At 41.8% G+C, this 26,617-nt stretch overlaps 1 protein-coding gene across 1 annotated transcript in view; it reads left to right on the forward strand.

The window, feature by feature from the left end:
* The window catches only part of Nol10 (nucleolar protein 10), an 88,731-nt gene that overhangs the window by 46,890 nt on the left and 15,224 nt on the right, over positions 1–26,617 (forward strand). Inside the window, exons 14-17 of the mRNA XM_090337449.1 lie at positions 18,671–18,797; positions 23,160–23,239; positions 23,645–23,743; positions 25,315–25,404. Of these exons, the coding sequence (XP_090193575.1) occupies positions 18,671–18,797; positions 23,160–23,239; positions 23,645–23,743; positions 25,315–25,404 (396 nt within the window). The remainder of the gene's footprint in view (positions 1–18,670; positions 18,798–23,159; positions 23,240–23,644; positions 23,744–25,314; positions 25,405–26,617) is intronic.

The raw sequence follows: 26,617 nt of genomic DNA on the forward strand, positions 1-26,617 counted from the left end.
GATTTTTTTTCTAAGTCTTTCCATTTCCTTACAAATGGGGAGATGCCGTTCTTTCTGACAGCAGCATAGAATTCCATTGTGTATAAATACCACATCTTGTTGATCCACTCATCAACTGAGGGACATTTGGGTTGGTTCCATATCTTTGCTATGGTAAATAGTGCTGCAATGAACATCGTTGTGCTAGTGGATTTAGTATGCCCTTGTTTCTGGATGATTGGGTAAATGCCAAGTAGTGGAACTGCTGGGTCATAGGGGAGTTCTATGTTTAGTCTTTTGAGGCACTGCCATACTGCTTTCCATAGTGGTTGAAACAGTTTGCACTCCCACCAGCAGTGTAGTAGTGATCCCTCCTGGCCACATCCCCTCCAGCATCTGTTGTTATTTGTTTTCTTGATCCTGGCCATTCTAACTGGAGTGAAGTAGAATCTTAATGTTGTTTTGATTTGCATTTCTTTTATGACCAGAGATGTTGAGCATTTCTTCATGTGTCTATAGGCCATTCTTATTTCTTGTTCAGAGAAGACTTACATCAAAAACATTTATATTACAAAGGTGATGGCTTTGTGTCTCATGGTATAAGATAGGATGATTACTGTTTCTAATCCAGCCTTAATTACTTAGCAAGTTCTATAAATCTAACCTTAATTACTTAGCAAGTTCAATGCCAGCTTCAAAGTCTGTCTCAAAATAACTTTATTTAAAAGTAAATAAAATAAAATACTCAGAAACTTTGAAATCAAGTAAAATTATTGTGGACTAGTTATATTTTCCAAGTTCCATTGTACATTATTAAACTTGCCCAAACTGCATATTCTTGCATTGTTTCCTGCCTATACTATTTTAGCGGTGCTTTTATGTATAATTAAACAGAAAAAATCTTTACTACAGTAATACAAATGACAAAATAATAGACTTAGCCATGATGTAGTTTGATGTTGTTTTTGGAAATACTAGATAAAATTAATGATAGAAGTAACTGTCTAATTACAAGATGTTTCAATAAAATATAAGATCTTGCATAAAAAAGAAAAAAGAAAAACAAATAAATGAATGGGCTGGGAGCACCTGCCTACCAAGCACTACCAAACCCTAGTATTGGGGCGGGGAAGGGGGGATGCACAGGGGACTAGGGATGTAGTCTTCATGGGGTAGCAGCTTTATGTTTTACCTTTAGTCTTGTTATGCCTTTTGTTTGGAGAGAAGAAGGTCTAACTGTGTAGCCCCAGCTTGCCTTAAACTCTCAATTCTCTTACATTAGTTAGCATCCAGTTGCTGGGATTACAAAGCATGCACCATCACGCTCAGCTCTGTATGTTTAACCTTTTGCTCCTGGTTCCTAGAACATGTTTCTACTCTGATGCTGTCATGTGGCATGATGAGAATTCTGTGCGTCATCAGCCCCCAAACAGCAGTAATCGCTGAACTGCTGCTGTCTCATGGTTTGCTTTTCTCTAGAATTTCATGTGGCTGAAATCACATTGTATGTAGTAATTTTAGGTTAGCTTCTTTCCCTTAGTAATATGTTCTCATAAGTAGGTATCTGTGCTTATGAACCTTTTTATATGACCCAGGCTGGCCCTGAACTTGAGATCCTCAGCTTCCCCAGTGCTGAGATTACCTGTATGTGCCACATGTCCAGTGAGAAAAGTCTTTTGAGACTGTTCCATACTTTTTTGTGCCATAATAGCACCTTTCTCTGTATGTATGTGTGGGTGACCAGTTTGTTTATCCATCCATTCTCCTGTTGAGGACAGCTCAGTTGCTTCAAGTTTTGGCCAATGTGAATAAGCTTGCTCTGAGTATTCATGTTCAAATTTTTGTGTGCGTATAATCATGTTGGGGTTACATGTTGGAATAAATGGCATGGAGGTCCATTAGCTTTGTGAGAAACAGCCAAATGACCTTCCAAAGTGGCACGGCCACTTCTTCTAGCTCCCATCCTTGCCAGCAATTGGTACTCCCAGTATTCTGGATTCTGGCCATTCTCGTGGGTGTGTGGGTATATGGTATGTCTCATTATTGTTTTCATCTGTAAATATCACTCACTCTTTATATCCCTTACTCAAGAAAACCAGACACTGTGGCACACACCTAGAATCCTGGTTCTCTGGAGGCTCTGGCAGGAGAACCAAGTTTCAAGACTAGCCTGGGCTACACAGGGAGACTGTCACCAAAAAATGAAAAATGTTTTTAAAAAGGCAGGGTGAGGGAAGAACACAATCATATATTTTGTTTTGTGGGCAGCTAATCTATGTTAGGTAGTTGTAGTTTGAGTCCTTCTCATAAGCACACTTAGTAGACCTCGTTCATGTGCCTGACTAAGGCCTGAGATATCCAGAGCACTTATGATTTGACCCTTGCTGACTAGAAGCTTGTAGCTAGTGAAAGAATAGACCATGTGGAAGGTAAGGATTTTGTGTATAAAAGACCCAAGAAAGTCACTTTCCCATCATCAGTAGTGTGGGAGCGATCACCACAGTGCTTCACATAGTCACATGTGGAAATCCTGTACTTCGTGGAAGAGGCCCGTGGGAGCTGGTGCCGACTTCCCACCCAGGCCGTACGTAGTCCCTTACTGACGCTTATGGTCGCCACCTTTTATTCAGCCTGTCTCAGATTGGGTTCTTTCTACCTCTTTTCTGTCCCATGTTATGTACTCTTGGCTTTACTTGGGGGACATTTATAAAATCTAACTTTGCTTGAATTTAAAATGTGTACTTCAGGATTTCCTAGTTCTGGGTATGACCTGTTGGAGATACTGAGTGACTACTTCTGACTGTACGGATGGCACTGTTAAGGTGCAGAGCCTTGAGAAAATGTTCATAGTCTTCCTTTGTTTCTGCCCATTTCTTTCCCTGAGTTTTTTTGTGTTATTATTTGTTTGTTTGCTTGTTTGTTTGTTTGCTTGTTTTGGTCATGGGGCTTGAACTCTGGGCCTGGGTGTTGTCCCTGAGATCTTCAGTTCAAGGCTAGTGCTCGTCTACTTGAGCCACAGCTCCACTTCCGGTTTTCTGGTGGTAATTGGAGATAAAAGTCTCATGGACTTTGGTGCCTGGGCTATCTTTGAACCGAAATCCTCAGGTCTCAGCCTCCTCAGTAGCTGGGATTAACAAGCATGAGCCACTGGTGCCTAGCTTTCCTGAGTTGTTTTTTTGTTTGTTTGTTTGTTTTGCTGATTGTGGGGCCTGGGAACTGTCCCTGAGCTCGTCATCTCTTTTTTTGGCCAGTCTTGGGCCTTGAACTCAGAGTCTGAACACTGTCCTTGTGCTTTCTCAAGGCTAGAGCTTTACCACTTGAGCCTCAACACCACTTCCAGCTTTTTTCCATGTATGTGGTAGCGAGGAATTGACCGCAGGTCTTTGTGCATGCTAGCGAAGCACTCTACCACTAGACCAAACTCCAGGCCCCATGAGCTCTTCAGCTTAAGGATACTGCTCTACCCCTGCAGCCACAGCTCCACTTTAGCTTTTCTAGAGGTTAACTGGAGGTAAGAATCTCATAGACTTTAGTGCCTGAGCTGGATTTGAACCACAATCCTCAAATCTCAGCCTCCTGAGAAACTAGGATTACAGGCATGAGCCACTGTATCCTGAGTAGTTTTAAATATCATGGTACCCCTGGTTTTTATTGAGACTTCAGAACTGAGACTTGGAGGACAGTAAGAAAGTGCTGAAAACTTACTAATAAAAACCTTTGCTGCAAGGAAGTGGCGTGGAAGTAGGCCTTGGTGACAGCTACGGGGATGGGCTAACGGGGGAGGATAATGCGCTAACCATCTGGGTGACTCCTGGAGGAGTGAAATGACAAAACAAGCTCTTGTGGAATATTCATTCCAAGTGTGTGATCACAGAGATAAATGCATTTTCATGAGGAAGTTGGCCCCTCACCTCTAGGACCCATGGGATATGTGTGTACACCAGGCTTCACATTTTAGTGTGGTTAGGAACTTGAGTGAGGAGGAAGTTGGAAGCTGAGGAGCCTTCAATACTGTGCTTATTGTTGTTGCAAACTTTGGATCTGAACTCTAGGAAAGAGCTCTGGAATTTCAAGTGTAATGTGATAAATATCAAATGGTGGCTTTGTGACCAAGGGGCAAGGCCAGGCTTTTCAGGAAAGAATGGATACAAGAGCTTAAAAGAAGCATCTGTTTTTCTCATTAAACTAACTGGACTGTGAGAAAAATTAGAATGTGTCGAGGCTGTTAATGCCAGTATCTTCCTCTGTTCTCTTCCTCCCTCTTTCTTCGGTTCCCACTCCCTCCTCCCTCTTCCTTTCTCTTCCCTTTGGCATTGAAGAACAATGGAAGCATGTGGATTTTTCCATGTTGTTTAATGCATGTATACATTTTCGTGATAAGCAGAAATGCAGAGGTTTTCACTTTTACCTCAGCTTAGTATAATTTGGAATAAACAATTCTAGTTTTAGAAACTTAAGAGAGAACTTTAAAAGACTTGCCATATGAAGGAATTTCGTGGCTTTTGGGGAATTTTGTTGTTGTTGTTGTATTGGTATGTTTTGTTTTTTGTCAGTCCTGGGGCTTGAACTCGGGCTGGGCATTGTCCCCCTGAGCTCTTCTGCTCAAAGCCCTATCCCTTGAGTTTTCTAGTGGTTAATCGAAGATAAAAGTTTCATGGTGTTTAGTGTGGGGCTTGCTTGAACCACTATCCTCAGAACTCAGCCTCCTGAGTAGCTAAGATTATAGATATGTGCCACCACACCCAGCTTAATTTCATGGTTTTGAATAAAATTTTTGCTCAAATAAACTGAAGGGGTGTGTTTGAAGTAATTCTGTTTTCCCCAAGGCCTCAATTTAGCCAGAGTATCTGATCTCACTTAAATTGTGTGTTCTGAATGTTGCTAAGTTCAGAGTTCATAAACCTCCAGTAGTATATGTAAATATAGTTTAAAATGTGAGTATTTAGTTGTCAATAAATGGTTACTTCCTTAAGTATTCCATCTTTTCGCTGAGTGGTGGCTCAGCCTCAGGAGCCTGAGATCTGAGGATCAAGGTTCAGAGCTAGCCCAGGCACTAAAGGATCTGAGACTCTTACCTCCAATTAACCTCTAGAAATCGGGAAGTGGGGCTTGGCTCAAGGGTAGGGCGGTAGCCTTGAACTGTATAAAAGAGCTCAGGCTGAGTGAAAGCCCCATGACCCACAAACAAACAAACAAATAATGTTAGTGGCCGGGAGTTTTGCCTAGTGGTAGAGTGCTTGCCTAGCATGAATGAAGACCCGGGTCTGATTCCTTGGTGCCACATACATAGAAAAGGCCTGACAACAACAACAACAACAAAAAGAATTCTGCCTTTTTAAGTAAATATTAAAAGTTTGAAAAGGAAGGGCTGGGGATATAGCTCAGTGGTAGGACATTTGTCTAGCTTACACAAAATCCTGAGTTTTACCCCCAGAACTGGGAGAGGGAAAAAGGCAGACTAGGATCATCATAGATGAAGGCCACGCCAAGCAAAAGCTGGAGACCCTGTCTGAAAAACTAAAAGCGAAAGGACCAAGTATAGCTCAAGTGGTAGAGTGCCTGGCTAGCTAACGCAAGGCTCTGGGCTCATTCCCTAGTGCCCCTTCATTTTTTTTAAAAAGTAGATTGATTTTATCTTTTCATTTGGTGAAATAAGGAAAGAATAGTATATCTATAGATATCTAGAGGCAGAATCTTCTCAGACAAGTTTGCAAAAGGCAATTTCCTATCATCCCCTCTTGTCCCTTTGTATTCTTCCTTTTCCCTCCTTTCTTCTCCCACTTCCCCTCCTCTCCTTTCTCTTCCACAGGTTCCTTTACCAGAAACTTAAGACTGACTGGTTCCTGGGAGTTGGTCCCCAGACAGACCTTTGATATCCCCCTTCCCTTGCTAGAACCTCGTCTTACACAATGAAGAGTATGAAAGTGTAAGAATTGATGAAAATTAAATTCTGCCTTATGACTTCACCAATGTTAACCATGCAGGCCAAATGCTTCTGTTGGAACAGTTTCAGTTCTTTTGGCACAGCATCCCGTATGAGCCGACAAGCCATCAGCACAATGTAATTAGGAGGAGCACTCCTTAGGATTGTGGGAAGCTCTATATCTCGGCTGGCCTGCACACCTAGAGAATGGCAGCATATGAAACGCAAGACATAGAGGAGACTCTTGTAGATGAGCGGCAGCTGAAATGATATAATACAGTGTTTGAGCATTAACTCTAGTTCTAGAAATAACAGCTTTGTTAAGATACAGTTCACATACTAGAACATTTACCTTTTAAAGCATATAATCTGGCTAGGCACTGGTAGCTCATGCCTGTAATCCTTGCTGCTTAGGAGGCTGAGACCTACAGATGAGGATATAAGGCCAGCCTGAGCAGGTAAGTATGAAACTCCTATCTCCAGTAGACCAAAGGCCAGAAATGGAGCTGTGGTTCAAGTGGTAGAGAGTTAGGCTTGGGTACAAAAGCTCAGTGAAAGGATCCAGGCCCTGAGTTCAAGGCCAAGACTGGCCTGGGGGGTAGGGGTAGGCCTGGAATGGTAGATATAACCCATTGGTTCATTTGTTTGTTTTTGCTAGACCGGGAGCTTGAACTCAAGGCTTGGGCACTGTCCTTGAGCTTTCTCAAGACTAGAGCTCTACCATTTTGGCACAGCACCACTTCCGGCTTTTTCTGTGTATGTGGTACTGAGGAATGGAACCCAGGGTTTCATGCATTCTGTGCAAGCACTCTACCAATAGGCCACACTCCCACCCAACCCATTGGTCGTTATTTTTATTTTTTGGTGCCAGTCCCTCCAAGACTAGTAGTGCTCTACCACTTGAGCCACAGCTTCACTTCTGCCCTTTTTAGTAATTTAATGGAGATAAGAGTTCCACAGACTTTGTTTCCCCAGGTGGGCTTTGAACCACCAGGCTCCTCAGATCTCAGCCTCCTGAGTAGCTAGGATTATAGGTGTGGCTACCAGCACCCAGCTTAACCCACTGATTTTTTTTTTTTTTTACCAGTCCTGGGCTTGAGCTCAGGGCCTGAGCACTGTCCTTGTACTTTCTCAAGGTTAGAGCTCTACCACTTGAGCCTCAGCACCACTTCCAGCTTTTTTCTATGTATGTGGTACCAAGGAATCGAACCCAGGTCTTCGTGCATGCTAGGCAAGCACTCTACCACTAGGCCAAACTCCCGGCCCCAACCCACTGATTTTTGACATAGTGCAATTGTGCAGTGTCTCTACCAGCTTTATAGAACATTACACCAAAAGGAAGCAAGCTTCTTCACCAGTCTCTCCTATTCTCCCCCCTCTCATAGCCCTGGCAACCACTTCGTTTCTGTCTCTAATAGATTGTTTTCTTTCTACATGCCTTGTAATTTTTTGTTGACAACTAGATACCCTAAATAAGATAATTTGGAATTCACATAACTCAGCCTCCCAACAAACCCAACATTTGTTTTTTGTTTAGTGAATCTCTCAGGGACTAATTCTATAAAATCTGTTCTCTGTTATCTGGTACCAACCACCAAAGTCTCTGATTTGCTTGTCAGTTAATAGATGAACAGAAATGTCCTTTAATGCTCAGAACCAGCCAGCCAGTCTCCCAGCTTTGTCAGAGTGGTCCTTGTAAATGCAAGGATCAGGTCAGTCCTGTGCCCAGAGTCCTTTGATGGCTTCCACCTCCCTCAGGAAGGAGATAAGATCCTCAGTGGCTGAGCCACTGTAAAGACTTGTGTGTTCTCCACTCTTGCTTTCCCAGACGCTGTTCAAGCCACATCAGGCAGGTCTTTGTAGTGAGCACCTTATATCTAAGCACTGAGCACTTACTTATCTGGAGTCACTCCTTCCTCTGGTCTGTGTCCAGTCATCACCTCAGTGAGGGCCATCAGAGCCCCTACCTGTCCTCTTCCCTCTGCCTCTATCACACTTTTGCTTTATTTTTCTCCATGGTGCTTTTCTTTGTGTAGCCTTTGCCTGGTTTAGTCAGTGTTCCTATTCTGGAAGAGAAGCAGATTAAGGGGAGAAGCTCTCATTTGGTTTGCACACTGCTCCTCTCAAAGAAAAGAGAAAGCTCTGGGTTGGATCAATGCCTGGGGCCCCTTTGGCAGTCTGTGTGGCCAAGAATGAGGCAGTATACTATTGACTATAACTCGGGCCTATTATAAACCTGCCCATTGGCAGGTTTGTTTTTGTTTTTGGTGGATCATGGGGCGTGACCTCTGGTCCTGGGCACTGTCCCCAAACTCTTCAGCTCAAGGCTACCACCCTACCCCTTGAGCCACAGCTCTCATCTCGGTTTTTTTTGGTTTTGGGGTTTGTTCGGGGTTTTTTTGCCAGTCCTGGGATTGAGCTGAGGGCCTGAGCACTGTCCTTGGGATTTCTCAAGACTAGAGCTCTACCACTTGAGCCTCAGCACCACTTCCGGCTTTTTTCTATGTATGTGGTACCAAGGAATCGAACCTGGGTCTTCATGCGTGCTAGGCAAACACTCTACCAGTAGGCCAAACTCCCAGCCCCCTACATCCCATTCTTAGTGATTAATTGGAAATAAGAGTCTCATTGTCTTTAGTGCCTGGGCTGGCTTTGAACCTCGATCCTCAGATCTCAGCCCCCTGAGTAGCTAGGATTATAGGTGTGAGCCATCGCACCCAGCTCCCATTGGCAGTTTTGTGTGATTGGTCAGCTAACCACTGTTCCCAGACAGAGCACCATTTCCTAGGCCTTATATTTTTCCCACAGAAGTCGAGCGTCTCTGGGGTATAGAGTGGCTAAGTTAGAAGCAATCAATGTGTGCTTGGCTTCGGTCATTCTTGAGGTCTGGGAGAAGAAGCGAGGGTCCCAGTGTGACATTCAGACTCTGCTTAGTTGTCATTTCGACCCTCCTCCCAGCAGTGTGGGCCAGACAGCTCTGGTACCTACAGAGAGTTACCCTATGGTCTCTTTGGGAGTCATGGGGAATTAGGTGTTTCTCAGCCCCTCAGCCTGAGATGAAGTCCTGCAGTTAATGCCGTCTTCCCAGATGCTGGGAGCTCGAGAATTGGAAGTCTCAGCTCTTCTTTCTCCCAGTGCTTCGTTGCAAGCACCCTTGATCACTAGGCTGTCTCTGCACCACTGCATCCTCTATTCTTTCTTTTTGTCCTTGAAGCTTTATACCTTTAATATGCACTCAACGGTTATTTTTAACAAGGCGTGAGTGCTAGCATGATGACGGAAATCCCTTGGTAGTTCTTAATAGCGGTACGGATTTTGTACTGCGCCATCACTTGAATTGGCCGTTTCCCCAGCACTTATGTGTAGATACACTGGCGATGCTCGTCTGTGCTCTCAGAGCTTTTGTAGATTAACTGTTCCTGATTCCATGACAGTGACACAGTGGTTACCAAACACTTCACCCACCATTTGGCTTTATTTTTCTTATTCTACTTCAGTGTCTAAACTACTTTTTCAAAATCAAAGTTGAATCATGACAGATAAATGTTTTAAGATGTTGAAATTGAATTGCTGTATTGCTAACCTGATTTTTAGGACCTGAGTGCAAAGCACTGCGAGTAGAGTTCCTTTAAATGACTCATAATTACTCATGCAGTTGTGTGTAAACTTGGGTATGCAATTAAGCAGCTCATTATGCTGCAAATGCAATTACATGCTTAAAGATGGACCACTCCTTCCAATTCTCAGACTTGTTTCTCTCCTCCCAGCCAACTCTCCAGCTTATGATCCCTGAGTATTAATGTTCGCTGTCAGAATTTGAAATTATATGCTATGCCACTAGACCAACAATGGAGAAGTTGAAAAAGAACATTTTCTTTTACATTTGTGTTGCAGAGTTAATACCTCAGTATGTAAAATCTGATTTCCTCTTGGAGACCCCTGCTATCAATTAGAAAAATTCACTAATCATGATAATAGCTCATGATGTTTATGTTATATATTTAGCGCACATGTATATGTACTAAACATGTATACTAAATATCTAACATGTATATATGTTATAAAATTCATCTGCAAATTTCAAATTACAAAGCTCTGGCGATTTTTCCTAATTCATTTGTGGCACACTCTAGCCTGACCTTATTATCTTTTTTTTTTGGTGGGTCATGTGGCTTGAACTCTAGGCCTCGGCATTTCCCCTGAGCTCTTCAGCTCAAGGCTACTGGTTTACCCCTAGAGCCACAGCCCTACTTCCCATTTTCTAGTGATTAATTGAAAATAAGAGCCTCAAGGTCTTTAATGCCCAGGCTGGCTTTGAACTGGCTTTGAACAGTCTGGCTTTGAATGGCGATCCTCAGATCTCAGCCTCTTGAGTAGCTAAGATTCCAGGCATGAGCCTTAGCTGAGCTTGGTCTTATTCTTTAGGATTCGAATGTGAAATGAAATTTAAGTTTCTTTCAAGTATTTATTTGTCCAAATCAGGAATGTAGATAAATATGCGTGACTTTTGGTACAGACAAAAAAAATACCATAGACATACTAATAGTTAATTATAGACTACTGTCGCCAGATTCCACAGAAGATTTTACATAATCTGTAGTATATGTGGTACATTACTATTTTTTAACATTTTATTGTTATTATAAAGGTAATGTACAGAGAGGTTTGAGTTACGTAAGTCAAGAAGTAAGTACATTTCTTTCTGGACAGTCACCCTTCCCCTCTCAATTTTTCCCTCCTGTTCCCACAAGTTGTATAGTTCATTTCCAGCATAGTGTGTAATGAGTACCACTACTGCGTTTTGCATTTTTAAAATGAAAAAAAAATCTGAGCTCTAAACTCTGGCTCTAGTAGTTTCTTTTATATATGCACATATGTGTGGGTCCCCCAATGAGCACTTGAATTCAGGGCCTAAGTGTTGTTTCTTAGCCTTTTCAAACTCAAGACTAGTGCTTTACCATTTGAACCTTACTTCTACTTTGGCTTTTTGTGCTTAATTGGAGATGAGAGTCTCACACTTTTCTACTCAGGCTGGCTACGAACTGCCCTTCTCAGATCTAAACCTTGTGAGTAGCTAGAATTACAGTTGTGAGCCACTGACACATGACTATAACTTCTCACAGGTAGGATCTAACCAACAAAGCAGATGATAGCCTTAGGTTGATAGTATTTTTTAGTACTTTAAAGTTGGTTCTTTTGGAATTGGCAAAATGTGAGTTTTAGATCTTCCACAAGACTTTTTATTTACAAAAAAGATTTTTTTATATTTTAGAACAGTAAGTACTTCTATTCAGATTGGTCAATATGGTTGTCATGATCTCTTTCTATCAATCTAACAAGTCACTTTCTACTTTTGCTTTTTTAAAAAATAAATTTCTTGGGGCCGGGGTTTGGCCTAGTGGTTAAAGTGCTTGCCTAGCATGCATGAAGACCCGGGTTCGATTCCTTGGTACCACATACATAGAAAAAAGCCGGAAGTGGTGCTGAGGCTCAAGTGGTAGAGCTCTAGCCTTGAGAAAGTCCAAGGACAGTGCTCAGGCCCTGAGCTCAAGCCCAGGACTGGGGAAAAATAAATAAATAAATAAATTTCTTTTTAAAATAAATGTTATAAATCTTTTTTTATAAATTGCTTTTTTTCTTATAAAAGTAGGTCATTAGCAGATAATAAAACTTGAAAATTGAATCATATGAATCAAGTTTTCTGAAATAAAATACATTTTTTTTGGTCGTGGGACTTGAACTCGGGGCCTAGGCACAGCATTGTCCCTGAGTGATTCAGCTCAAGGCTAATGCTCTATCCCTTGAGCCACTGTACCATTTCCAGTTTTCTGTTAGTTTACTGGAGTAAGACTGTCATGGACTTTAGTGCTTGGGCTGGTTTTGAGCCTCAAACCTCAGATTTCAACCTCCTGAGTAGCAAGGATTACAGACATGAGCCACCACACCCAGCTAAATAAAATTCTTAAGGTACATGAAAATAGAGAGAAGCAATAGTAAGTTCCATCTAAAATATAGAGTATAGCAATCTGATGATATACAGAAAATATGAAACATTTTTGAGGTGGTAGGAATTGAACCCAGGATCTTAAGAATATTGAACACATACTCTGCCACTGACATACATTCTTAGCCCAGGAAGCCTGGAACATTTGATGTACTACTAAGAGCCCATCAGTGGTTAAAATGTATTAAAGTTGTAAAACCTGAAATTTAGAAAGTAAACTAAAGTATTTTTCAAAGATTAATTGGTACTTAAGGTTAACATTGTATGCCTGTGAAGATCGCAAGAGTAACGTGAAGTCATGCTGTGTACATCAGAGAGATTTAAGCCCTCCTGGCTGATAAAAAAGTAACAGGTGTTTTCTGCAACTTAATGATAGGCCTTATAAGGAAAGCTCTAATTCGGACAAAGCCTGCAGTTCATACTAGTAAATCAGTAGTTTCCACTTAGTTAGGGTGTTCTGTTTTTCTCTTGTGGAACTGGAAAATGTGATTAATAAAGCCAACCACGAGGTTTAACTTTGTTTTTGATGGAATATTTCCCCCTGTAAAATTTAATAGCCAGGAATCTGATGACAGAGATTATTTACCACAGCTAGACTTACCACCTGAGGGGCAGCTTCAGATAATTCCAAGAGAATCTGGAGAGCTTAAAAAAAAGAAAAATACAAAAACCATGTGGTAGTATTGATTGTCATATAAAAGAAAACAGTGTGAAAGTAAGCTCAGATTGGCTTGATCTTATTTTGTTATTTCTACCCCTCACCCCAAGAGAAGTCAGGATACACAGTATAAGCTTTCTGGGTTATGTTCACAACTGCCTTAAAGGACCCTTATCTATGGGTGCTGCAGCTGCAGATCCAGTCAGCCACAGATTGAAATATATATATTTGGGGGCAGTCCTGGGCTTGAACTCAGGGCCTGGGCTTTCTCAAGGCTAGAGCTCTACCACTTGAGGCACACCACTACTTCTGGCTTTTTTCTATGTGTGTGGTACTGCAGAATTGCACCCAGGTCTTCGTGCATGCCAGGCAAGTACTCTACCACTAAGCCAAACTCTGGGCCTGAAATAATCTTGAAATGATTTGTACAGTGCTCAGGATCCAATCTAGGGCCTCCTACATACTTGGCAAGCATTCTGTCGTGCAGTACATTGGAAGTGGTTTGAAGTCCAGAGGGATGGGGATAGGTTATAAACAAACAGTGAACTCAAGCTTCCATGCATCTCTTGTCCACCAGGGTCTTAGAATCCCTGTGTGAGGATATTGAGGAACACTTGTGCTCTATTTTGAGGTCTCTTAGAATTCCTTTGCATAGAAATCAAACTAGGTTCAACTTTTTACTAAAAAAGTGTTTATTTGTCTATAGTGGTGGGAATACGTGAATGTTTTTATCCAAATTTTAAGATAAAAAACAAGCAAACAAACAAACTTTCCCAGCCACTAGCCACTCACACCTATAATCCTAGCATCTCTAGAGCTTGAGATCTGAGATCTCCAGTTAACCACTAGAAAACCATGGCTCAAGTGGTAGAGCAATGGCCTTGAGCTGAAGAGCTCAGGGTCAGTGCCCAGGCCCAGAGTTCAATCCCCACGACCTTCCTTCTCCCTCCCTCCCTCCATCCCTCTCTCCTATTTTTGGCAATACTCAGGTTTATACTCTGAGCCTCATGGTTGAACTACATGACCAACCCCAAATAGATCCATTTGAAAATACTTATGTGTCTGTATATGTGTATGCCTGTGTGTGTGCCAGTACTAGGGTTTGCACTCTGGGCCTCTTGTTTTCACTCAGCCTTTTCCCTCATAGCTGAGTCATACTTCTACTTGTAGACCAGATTTGTCTGTCATGGCTGGCTTCAAACTCTGATTTTTCATATCCTGTGTAGCTAGGATTATAGATATAAGCCATTGATGCCCAGAATTTGAAAACACTTTTACCAAGGAAGATCTTCTACATTTTAGTACCTTGTGTGCATGGAATTTCCATGTGCTTTGTGTATGAATAGGTTTATTTTATTTTTTGCCAGTCCTGGGCTTGATCTCAGAACCTAAGTACTGTCCTCAGACTTTCTCAAGGCTAGAGTTCTACCAATTGAGTCTCAGCACCATTTCTGCTTTTTTTTTCCCTCTACGTATGTGGTACCAAAGAACAGAATCTGGGTCCTCGTGCATGATAGGTAAGCACTCTACCACTAGGCCAAACTCCTGGCCCAGTAGTGGGTTTTTTTGGTTTTGGTTTTGGTTTTGTCTTACCTGAAAGAAGAAAAGATTGCTATCTTAGGCAGAGCTCCTTATGTGGGAGAGGATTGCTCTTGTAGATTTATGAGTAGTTGGAAATAGTTGTTTGCAAGTGCCTAAGCTTTCCCTCTCAAAAGACGCCCTGTGAGTTTTCTAGCCTTCTTACATGTTCCTGTCAACCAGAAGTCTTCCCTTTAGACTCAATGCAGTCTTAGATCATTGTTCTGTATGACTGTGTGCATGTGTGCGCATGTGCACACACATATGAGTTCACATTCCCATTCAAATGTACATGGGACTGTACTTAGACACATACTTGCATGCATTCCTACTGTAGCTAGATTTTAATTTTCATGAACTGTGTCTTTGATGTAGAGTCATGCTTTTGAGTGCTCTAAAATTATTTTTTATAATGTCTAAATATTTCTTGAAGGTTTTTCTTTTATGGTTTATAGTCAAAACATTTAGCTCATCAAAATGTTTACTCTGTTTAAAAAAAATAGTATTGAGCAAACACCGTGGCACAAACCTATAATCCTATCTACTTGGAAGGAGATCTGGAGGATTTTGGATCAAAATCAGTTTGGGCAAAAAGTTCACAAAATCCCATCTCAACCTATTTAAAAAAAAAAAAAGCTGGATGCATTAATATGCACCTGTCCTAGCTGTGTGGAAACTGCAAACAAGAGGTTCCCTATCTAGAGTAGTCCTGGGCAAAAAAGAAAACCCTATTTGGGGGGAAAAATGGAAGCAAAATGATTTAGAGCTGTGGTTCAAGGTAGAATGCTTAGCTGACAGGCATCTCTGAGTTCAAACTCCAGAACTGACCCACCCCACAAACAGTACGTATTACACTACCATGAAATTCTCTGTAAAATGACGACGACTCCGACTCCTCCGACTCCGACTCCGACTCCAACTCCTCCTCCTCCTCCTCCTCCTCCTCCTCCTCCTCCTCCTCCTCCTCCTCCTCCTCCTCTTCTTTGTTGTGTCATGGGGCTTGAAATTCAGGGACTAGGCACTGTCCCTGAGTTCTTCAGCTCTACCACTTCGAGTCACAGCTCTGCTTCCAGTTTTGCTGGTGGTTAATTGGAGATAAAAGTTCCTGGACTTTAGTGCCCAGGCTGACTTTGAACTGTGATCCTCAGATCTCAGCCTCTTGAGTAGCTAGGATTACAGGCATGAGCCACCAACTCCCGGCTATAATTCTTTTTGCTCTCAATAAGAATTGCTTTCTTCATGATAGTCCCCCTGCCCCCAGCTTTTGAGGCAGTGTACAGGAGCCTACCCTTTATACTCAGTAAAACTAACGTAACTGGAATTAGCATGGCCATGTGTAATCATCTCCTTTTTTAACTGGATAGATGTTAATGGATTTTTTTTTTTACTTTATTGTTACTGTAAAAGTACAGTTTTATGTTAGGTAATGAGTACTACTCCTGGGACTTGAACTCAGGGTCTAGGCACTCTCTTTGAGCTTCTTCTTGCTCAAGGCTAGCACTCTACCACTTGAGCCACAGCACCACTTCGGACTTTTTCTGTTTATGTGGTACTGAGGAATTGAACCCAGGGCTTTATGCATTCTAGGCAAGCACTCTACCACTAACCCACTATGTTTCTTTCTTTTTTTTCCCCCCCCCTGGGTCATGAGGCTTGAACTCTGGGCCTGGGTCCTGTCCCTGAGCTCTTCGGCTCAAGGCTACCACCCTACCCCTTGAGCCATAGCCCCACACCCCTTTTCTAGAGATTAATTGTAGATAAGAGTCTCATGGTCTTTATTCTTTAGTTCCCCGGCTAGCTTTGAACTAGCTTTGAATCACAGTCCTCAGATCTCAGCCTCCTGAGTAGCTGGGATTACAGGCATGAGCCATTGTGCCCAGCCCTAGTACATTTCTTTTTGAACAGTGTCACCTCTGTCCTCATTTTCTCTCAATTTTTCCCTCCTGATCTCCCTTCCTCACAAGTTCATTGAACTGTTTTCCTTTGTTGTAACATTTTCCCTCTACTTTCCCTTTTCCAAAAAGGTTAAGTTAGATTAATAATTTCCGTGGTTTTGCTCCCAGTGTTATTAAACACGAATGAGTTAAACAGGTAAATCGTCATTGGAAGTTCCATTTCATCTGAACCCAGTGTTTTTGGTGATTAGCATATCTTCTCCACCGAGTGAACAGATTTCCCTTCAAATCAGCATTGACTTCAATGGATATTACAGACTGTTGAGAAAAATATGTATCAACAAGGGAAAGTATCCAGAAGTTCAGTGTTTTAGGAAGATTTGGGGATTATGAACTCACTTATCTACTATATCATTTCATTTGTTGGTTAAAAGTTCTGTTCAGTCTATTGTTCCTCAGCCATTCATTAGCATGATTTTAAACTTAACCTGTTTTAGGTTAAATACAAAGATTTTGTATATAAGAAACATTTAAGTTTATAAAATTTGTATAATAGAGTAAAACTATACATTGAATTAATGGTGAATTGCATATTTTCAAAGATATATATTATACCGTATGGGATGGCTAGAGTGAGCCAATCAGTCTGCATTTCCTAGAATACTTTTTGTATTGAAAGCACTTAAAACCTCAAACAGTTTTGAAGGATAGAATTTGTTATTTGTGCCGGGTGTGGTGACTCACACCTGTAATTCTAGCTACTCAGGAGGCTGCAATCTGAGGATCACAGTTCAAAGCCAGCCAGGGCACTGAAGACCTTGAGACTCTGTTTTGCCAATTAACCACTAGAAAACAGGACGTGGCAATGTGGTTCAAGGGGTAGGTTGGTAGCCTTAAGCTGAAGAGCTCAGGGACAGTTCAAGCCCCATGACTGGCAGAAGAAGAGGAGGAGGAGGAGGAGGAAGAGGAAGAGAAGGAGAAGGAATTATTTTCACTATCAGATTTTGTGTGTGTGTACTTGCGTGTGCATGCATACACGCACATGTGCCAATCCTAGGGCTTACATTCAGGGCCTAGGCACTGTCCTTGAGATTTTTTTATAAAGGCAAGAGCTCTATTACTTTGGGCCACAGCTCCACATCTAGCCTTTGTTGCCTGTTAATTGGAAATAAGCATTTCACAGACTTCCCTGAGTAACTTGGATTACATATATGAAACAGCCACTACTACTAAATTTTATTTTTACGCTTTTCTTTTTTAATTTTTGTTTATTTGGTAATAAAGAAACCCAGGGCCTCATGCATGCTAGGCAATTACTGTACTACTAAACCACATTTCCAGCCCACTGAATTTTATTATTTTTATTTTGCCAGTCTTGGGGCTTGAACTCAGGGCCTGAACATTATTCCTGGGATTTCTAAATGCTCGAGCCCCACCACTTGTGCCTCAGCACTACTTCCAGCCTTTTCTGTGTGTGCGTGCATGTATGTGTGCATTGCACTGTGTCTTGAATTCAGGGCCCTTGGCTATTTTCACACAAGGCTATCACTCTACCACTTGAAATCATACACCTCTACCTCTGGCTTTTTGCTCACTTTTTTTTTTTTTTTTGTGAGTCCTGGGGCTTGAACTCAGGGCCTGATCACTATCCTTGGACACTTTTGCTCAAAGCTAGTGCTCTGTCACTTGAGCCACAGTGCCACTTCTGGCTTTTTATGTATATGTAGTACTGAAGCATAGAGCCCAGGGCTTCGTGCATGCTAGGCAAACACTCTGCCACTAGGCCACACTCCCGACCCCTATTTTAATAGTTTTACTGTAAGAATTTATTCACTAACACTTTTATATCCTAGACTAAGTAGGTTTTTTTTCCTTATAGGCCTAAATTCTTCTTACTTTATTATGTTATATACTTGTTTCTTATATGTGTTGTAGCTATTTTTCAGCTATTCTATTAGACACAAATCCTTCCTTCCTTCCTTCCTTCCTTCCTCCCTCCCTCCCTCCCTCCCTCCCTCCCTCCCTCCCTCCCTCCCTCCCTTCCTTCCTTCCTTCCTTCCTTCCTTCCTTCCTTCCTTGTCCTAGGGCTTGAACTCAGACCCTGAGCACTGTCCTTGGGCTTTCTTCAAGGCTAGAGCTCTACTACTTGAGCCACAGCACTGCTTCCAGCTTTTTCTGTGTGTGTGGTAAAGAGGAACCCAGGTCTTTGTGCATGCTAGGCAAGCACTCTTACCATTAGGCCAAACTCTCTGCCCTCTTTTTTTGGGGGGGGACGGGGGGGTGGTCATGGGGCTTGAACTCTGGGCCTGGGCCCTATGCCTGACTCTTTAGCTCAGGGCTACCATCCTACCCCTGGAGCCACAGCCCCACTTCCCATTTTCTAGTGATTAATTGGAGAAAAGAGTATGAAGGTCTTTAGTGTCCAGGCTGGCTTTGAACCTCGATCCTCAGATCACAGCCTCTTGAGTAGCTAGGGTTACAGGTGTGAGCCACTTTGCCCAGCTTATATTGCTTCTTGAACATTGATACCTCTAAAATGTTTTTGATTAAGGCGGTCTGAGTGTAAAATTATTTAAGTACTCATTGATGTAGTGAGGAAACGCATTTGCTAACCCTTCTGTAAACATCCACAGGTTTTGGGTCCTGCTCCGCGGTGGTGTTCCTTCTTGGACAACTTGACAGAAGAATTAGAAGAGAATCCAGAAAGCACGGTTTATGACGATTACAAATTTGTCACCAAGAAAGACCTAGAAAACTTAGGTAACAAAAGTTATGATAAAAATATTTATATAATTACTTCCATTTTTTGTTTGTTTTGTTTTGAACATTCAGTTTAACTACGCCATGCCTTGGCAGCTTGTGGTTCACACCTATAACCCTACCTGCTCAGGAGGCTGATACCTGGAGAATTGTGATTTAAAGTCAGCCAGAAAAACTTAAGAGAGGGCCAGGAGTTTGGCCTAGTGGTTAAAGTGCTTGCCTAGCATGCATGAAGACCCGGGTTCGATTCCTCGGTACCACATACATAGAAAAAAGCTGGAAGTGGTACTGAGGCTCAAGTGGTAGAGCTCTAGCCTTGAGAAAGTCCAAGGACAGTGCTCAGTCCTGAGCTCAAGCCCAGGACTGGCCCAAAAAAAAAAAAAGAAAAACTTAAGAGACTCCCAATTAACTAGTGAAAACCTGAGCTGGAGTCTTGGCTCAAATGTAGTGCCCCAGCCACAAACAAGAAAATGAAGCGCATGGAACCCTAGGTTCAAGCCCTGTACTTACAACAAAAACAACAATAATAATAGTGGAAACCAAAAAACAAAACAAGGCCAGGAATGGGGCTTAGTGGTAGAGTGCTTGCCTAGCGTGCAGGAAGCCCTGGCTTTGAGTCCTCAGTACCACATAAACAAAAAAAGCCACTGGCACTGTGACTCAATTGATAAGAGTGCTAGCTTTGAGCAAAAGAAGCTCAGGGACAGTGCTCAGTCCCCGAGTTCAAGCCCTAGGACTAGCACTATACAAATGGATAGATAACAGAACTGACTGAGCTGTCAGTCAATTTCAAATGTTTCTGCCAATCAGGTACTGTAAATTGTCATGTTTATAACCTCTGCTTAGAGAAGGTAAAGTCAACATAGCCTGTTTGAGTCTTGTATGAGAAATGTCTTTTAGTTACCAGCTCTGTATAGAAAAAAAGTGATTGCCAAAAAAATTATGATAGCCTATATCCTTCTTGAGCCTACTCTCTTTATCACCATTACACTGGTAAGTGCAGAGGCTCAGATGGGAAGAATAAAAGGGATGAGATAAGAAAGGAAGGAGAGTGAGGTGCACAGGCAGATGCTCTTTCACACACAGCAGCCTCTGCACTGGCTAGGCCATTTGGGCCACAAGGAAAGAGGGCCTTCAGTTTTGCATTATCCAGTAACCCTATCTACAGGACAACCTCAAGCTTCAACATTTTCTTTTCATAATTATAAGTTGATTGTAACTATACTTTGAAAATGTCTCAGCTGGGCGCTGAGACCTTTAATCTTAGTTACTCAGGAGGCTGAGATCTGAGAATCATGGTTCAAGACTAGCCTGGGCAGAAAAGTTCCCATGAGACTCTTATCTCTAACCACTCAAAACTGAAGTGGTGCCCTAGCTCAAGTGGTAGAATGCTAGTCTTGAGCACCAACAGGTTCAAGGACAGTGCCTCGTCCCCAAGTTCAAGTCCCACAACCAACAACAACAAAAAAAGAAAATGTCTCAGAGACCGAAAATAAATAGCTTCTTTTTCCCTTTTAGATTTGTTCATAAAAGACCCAATCCAAAACTAAGAACTCAAATCTTCAAATATAGAAGATCTTTAATACAGATTGTGCATTTTAATCTGAAATGTGAAATGCTCCAGAATTCAGATTTTTTGAGAACACTGAAAACGTTTCACATTTTAGAGCATTGGATTTTCACATAGGGCTGCTCAACTGATATATTTAGGTTCCCTCACTTTGATAAATGTCTGTGTTAACTTAAAAAGAGGAAAGGTTTATTTTGACTGACAATTTTAGAGGGCATAGTTCATGGCTTTTTAAGATCTATGGCTTTTTAAGCCTGTGATAGACCGTGCCTTCTATTAAAGGCATAACGCATCACAGAGGTAAAAGATAAGGGATTGATAAGGGTCACGGCTCAAGGGGTGGAAAGAAAACTTACTTATACCTAGCAAGCACAAGGCCATGAGCTCAAACTCTAGTACTACCAAAGAGGGGGCTGTGTCTCACAGTCCTCTTTTTTTTTGGTCAGTCCTGGGCTTGAGCTCAGGGCCTGAGCACTCTTTGGGATTTCTCAAGGCTAGAACTCTACCACGTAAGCCTCAGTGCCACTTCTGGCTTTTTTTTTTCCCTATGTATGTGGTACTGAGGAATTGAACCCGGGTCTTTGTGTATGCTAGGCAAGCACTCTACCACGAGGCCAAACTCACAGCCCTCACAGCCCTCTTTAAGGGTACCACTCCCTCCCCAGTAGGCCCCATCTCTTAAAGGCTCTATCACTTCACAACAGCCACAGCACTACTCTGGGAACCAAGCCATTAAACTTGGTCCCTAAGAGAAACTCATGATCCAATAAAAAGCTACGCACATGTTCCCAAACTTCTGAAATACTAATGGTACCACGCATTTCAGACAAGGGATATAGCCTATAGTTACTTAATGTGTAGAGATCATGAACCCAAGAAATGTCCTCAAGGAATAGCAAACCCTTCTGCAGGGCTTATGTGTGCCAGGCAACATTGTAAGTATTTACCAATTCAGTCTTTGCAAGCATCAAATGGGTATTGTGATTCCGTTTTATAGATATAAGGAATCCAAGACACAAGAATTCCAAAATAACAAAGATCTCCACTTCAAAGAAGAGACTTAACCCATGGTCTTAACCTGATTCCCAGCAGCCCTTTGGAGAGAATGCCCAGCACTTGTTTATATGATGAAGAGAGTAGATTTTACTTACCTTGTTCTAACACTAGCAAAGGGCTATCCAGCACATTAATTGAGGGTGAGCGTATGGAAGATCTACACTCCACAAGTCTGGACAGCTCAGCTGTCTTTGGGACAAATAAATATACCTTAGCAGTTGAATATTAAGAGTAGAATCTTGTATTAATTAGAGCAGTTGAGTAGCTCTTAAACTTTTTAACCTGTATTTCATGGCACAGTTAACCTATACATAATTGTTTTCTACCAGTTGCAACTAAAGTTGGTGGTTAACTTTTGTTTTGTTTTTTGACAGTACTGGCATTTGGTCTCAGAGTCTCAGACTTGCTAGGCTGGTGTCTGTTATTTGAACCATGTCTCCTGTCCTTGCTTTTGAGACAGGAGCTCACTGTGTATCTCAGACTGGCCTCCCTCAGCTGAGGGAAGAGGATCATAAGTTCAAGCTCCACACGAACACTCATAATAATAACCAATGACTAGAACAGGATACATAGTTTGTTAAAGTAAAAGGTGGTTTTGTTCATTGGGGATGGGGGAGAATTGTTTTATCTTAATGTTGTGCTTATATAAGTTGAGGCAAATTTTGTTGAATACGCATTTTAAACTGAAAAAATCTGTAGAAATCCAGTTGAGAAGCTGAGGCAGGAATGTCACTCACTAGTCATGTGCTAGCTGTGGCCATAACTTGGAACCCTGTCTAAAAGTGTCTGTGGAAATAACTGGAATTAACTGGAATGCATCATTATATATGTTAGTACTATCTTTTTGCATTAAATAAGTTTTTGCTTATCTTTTCCAGCAGCTATCCTCACCATATATAAAGCCTCCCAATCAATTATCATAAGGATAAAAGTAATTACTAAAGTAGAACTTTCTTTTTTTCCTCAGACTATTTTAGGTGTAGTATTGCTTTTCAAGCTCTGGCTTTTTGTGTGTGGTCTTTCACAGATCCTGCAGCAAGATTATTTCCTCTGTATTAGGTGATAAATACCTTAGTAGCCTATGTTACATGCACTAGCAGTAGGCTGCATGGCTTTATGTCTGCCACCTAAAGTCTTGAAGACTTTTTCCTTATTTTTATACTTAGTACGATCTGTAAAATGTGGCTTGAAATGCCTGTCTAGATAGATACTCATGACTAGTCATTCTAAATTCTGAAGTTTTAACTCTGAAGCAAAATTTTATAATCAAAATGTTTTTTTGATAAAAACATAACTCAAAGCCAGCCTGGAACTAAAGTCTGTGAGACTCTTATGTGCAGTGGCTCAAGGAGTAGAACGGTCGCCTTGAGCTGAAGAGGTCAGTGACAGTGCCCAGGCCCAGAGTTCAAGCCCCATGACTGAACAACAGTGTATGTGTACACACACACACACACACACACACACACACACACACACACACACACACACACACACACACACACACATATATATATTTTCAGCCAGGTACCCGTGGCACACACCTATAACCCTAGCTACTCAGGAGGCTGAGATCTGAGAATCAGAATTCAAAACCAAGTCCAGGAAACTTATCTCCAGTTAATCACCAGAAAACTGGAAATGGAGCTGTGGCTTAAAGTGGTAGAGCACTAGCCTTAAGAGAAAGAGCAAGTAGAAATACATTTTCGTTGAGCTTTCTTCTTTCACTCACTTCCTAGGGCTCACGCATCTCATTGGATCACCTTTTCTCCGGGCATACATGCATGGCTTTTTCATGGATATAAGACTCTACCACAAGGTAAATATTGACTTACAGTTCCTTCAGATGACTGGAGAGTGTCGCTCTTTCTCTTTGCACTTTTGTGCACAGGAATTGTACAGGATCTGTGTGGTGCTATGTGTGCTTTGGTACCATATTCATGGCATATATGAAATATTCTGCAAAAATTCTTACTCTTGGGCTGGGAGTTTGGCCTAGTGGTAAGAGTGCTAGCCTAGCATGCATGAAGACCCGGGTTTGATTCCTTGCTACCACATACATAGAAAACACTGTAAGTGGTGCTTTGGCTCAAGTGGTAGAGCACTAGGCCTTAAGAAAGCCCAAGGACAGTGCTCCAGCCCTGAGTTCAAGCCCCGGGACTGCCCCCCCCCCAAAAAAAAAAATTCTTACTCTTTTTTTCCTTCATTTTGTTATTTTGAAAAGGTGAAATTGATGGTAAATCCATTTGCTTATGAAGAGTACAGGAAAGATAAAATTCGACAGAAGATAGAAGAAACACGTGCACAGAGAGTCCAGCTAAAGGTAATAATATACTTGGTATTGAATACTAAGTACAATTACTTTTCATTTTGTGTATTTTTCCAAACAAACATGCCATCCTTTGTGAGTGTGTGTGTGTGTGTGTGTGTGTGTGTGTGTGTTGTTGTTGTTGTGGTTGTTGTCTTTCCATCTTCTACTTACACTTTTGTTACATGTAATTTGTGGGGTGAGTGGTAAGGTGTTGTTGGAAATAATGTAGGTTAACTGTTGCTGTTTCCTGTACTAAGAAAATCTGGTAGCATTTTTACCTGGGCTTTGCTGATTTCCTAGTTCTTAATGACATATGTAGCTTCTCAGGTCATGAGAATGGTCACCCGGACTGTTAGGAAACAAATGACACCACTAATGTTGGTAGAGAGGGATTCATATGAATGACTGAACCACGTCCTGGAGCAGTAAGGTGTGGCCACTGCCAGAAGTAGCTGCCACCTCACGGCTGGACCCAGACAGCTGAGGAGAGGCAGCAGGCTGGTACTCCTGAGCCATAGCAAGGAGGCTCCTGGGCATGTTGAAACTGCAAACTGACATCCACCACTGCTGGATCCACCTGTTGCTTCCCTGGTGAGCAGCTGTTGCTGTGTGATGCTAGCCTAGAGACTGAGCAGACAGGGAGGAGCTTCCTGTCTAGGCGAGCCTGCTCCTGCCTTCCAGTCTCCCTGGCGTCCAGTCAATTAAGTTCAATCACTAAGTGATATGAATACTTAATAAGCAACCATCAGCTTAAAATACATGCATGGTGAATATATTTGTAACACGATATATCACATAAACACGCGCACGCTTTGTGTGTGTGTGTGTGTGTGTGTGTGTGTGTGTGTTATAGTATTGTGTTTAATGCACTGTGGAACATCAAACTAGGTGGAAGAAGACAATAGATCCTCTAAAGCTTTAAGAGCTGTACCTAAACAAGTGTCAGATTGCCATCTACTATTCTGTAGAATTTTGCCATTCTGGGAGCATGGAACAGTACAGTGAGTTGTATTAGTAGCTCATTTGCCGACACTTGCACCTCTACCCAGAGGCTGCCAGTCAAGCAGCTCTGCATACTGGGAAGGGTCATAGGAGGACATGTTCAGGCCATGTGACCTGCCTTATACCCTTGAATCTACATTGTTTCCTATTCTGGAGAAATTTAAAAATAAGAATTAAGCCAGATTCTGGTGGCTCACACCTGTAATCCTATCTGCTCTGGAAGCCTGGGGAAGGGGGGCGGGAAATTCCATGAGATTCTTATCTGCAGTTAACCACCAAAAAGCTGGAAGTAAGATGTGGCTTAAACATAAAGTGCCAGCTTCAAACAAGCAAAACAAGAGGGGTTAGGAATTTAGCTCAATAGAAGAGCACTTGCCTGGCCAGTACAAGGCCCTTAGCTCTGTCCTCAGCTCCAGAGGGCAGGGGGTTGGGGGAGAAGCCAAGAGAGAGTGCTCAGGCCCTGAGTTCAAGCCCTTGGAATGGCACTGGGTTGGTGGGGGGGGAAGATAGATAGATATATACCTTGAACTATTAACTTTGAATGCTAAAATGTGGATATATTATTACAACTTTTTTTATAGAAATTGCCAAAAGTAAATAAAGAGTTGGCCCTTAAATTAATTGAAGAAGAAGAAGAAAAGCAAAACTCTACATTGAAAAAGAAAGTGAAGGTAAGATTTTCTAAGTTGTCTGTATATTTTTGGATAGTGATCTGTATCTTATTTATTTATTTTACTTAATAACTGAAGGGTGGTTTCTTTTTTGTTTTACCTGTGCTTGCTTTCTTGGTTACTTAAAAAATAGTATCTGCTAAACATAGAAAGTTTGGAAAATAGGAAAAACATGTCAAGAAGAAAACTCTTGTCAAGGGAAAGAAGTTTATTTTCAATTCCAGAATTGACCTTATTTTCTTGGGGTTTTTGTTTTGTTTTGTCATTTCTGGGGTTTGAACTTTGCTAGCCTCCCAAAGTTGGAGATGGAATCTCAAGGACTTTCTGCCCAGACTGTTTTTGAATCAAGATCCTTGGATCTCAGTCTCCTGAGTTGCTAGGATTACAGACCTCAGCCACTGGCACCCAGCTAACATAGCCCATTTTTATTACAACTTTGCATTACTGGGCTCACCCAGGCTGACATGTAACTACTCCCTACCTATTCTGGTGGGACAATAGACATAGATCAATCATATAATGAATATGGGCTAGTCCTTTGTTTGGTTGGTATTGTCCAGAGTAAAAGAGACTTTTGTAGTTTTTCCAGATGTATAAGACTTCCCGGGCCTCTCCAGTCATGTTTTCTCATCTGCTTGGAGCAGGCAGGCAGGTGGAGGAGACACGTGCATTCCACGTATGTCTTGTGCTCATGAGTCCCTACGTGGCTTAAAGTTAGAGTTCAGAATACCTGAGCTCAATTTCATCTTACCCCTTTGTGTACATTAGACCCTTTCACAAGCCTTGTGATTATACGGATATAGGAGCTTAGCCCCATTCTCCCCTTTCTGGAGGGGACTTATTGAAGTTGGCAGGATGCACATTAGAGCAGGATAGGCTAGACAGCATGACAGTTGGAAACGGGCAAAGTGGTCCTCATCATCAGCAAGAGAAATCACCAACCTTTAATGGTTTTTATTAGAAGTTCTTATCCTGTCCCTTATAAATGTATAGCTAAATAGGAAAATTAGAGTCGAGTTATTAGTATATTGTTATTCAGCACATTAGAAACAAAGTATATTCAAGTGTTTTATTTTTTGTATAGAAAAGCAAAGGGAAAAAACCCAAAACATTTATCCAGAGTAGTTTTGAGACAGTACTTGTTTTCTTCTCATTCACAGAAATTTTCTAGAAAGAAGTATTTGTACAATGTGCCCTTGATTTACTTTTTATT

Source organism: Megascapheus bottae, chromosome 7 (genome assembly GCF_031878675.1).
Source record: "Megascapheus bottae isolate mThoBot1 chromosome 7, mThoBot2.hap1, whole genome shotgun sequence".
Classification (NCBI taxonomy): Eukaryota; Metazoa; Chordata; class Mammalia; order Rodentia; family Geomyidae; genus Megascapheus; species Megascapheus bottae.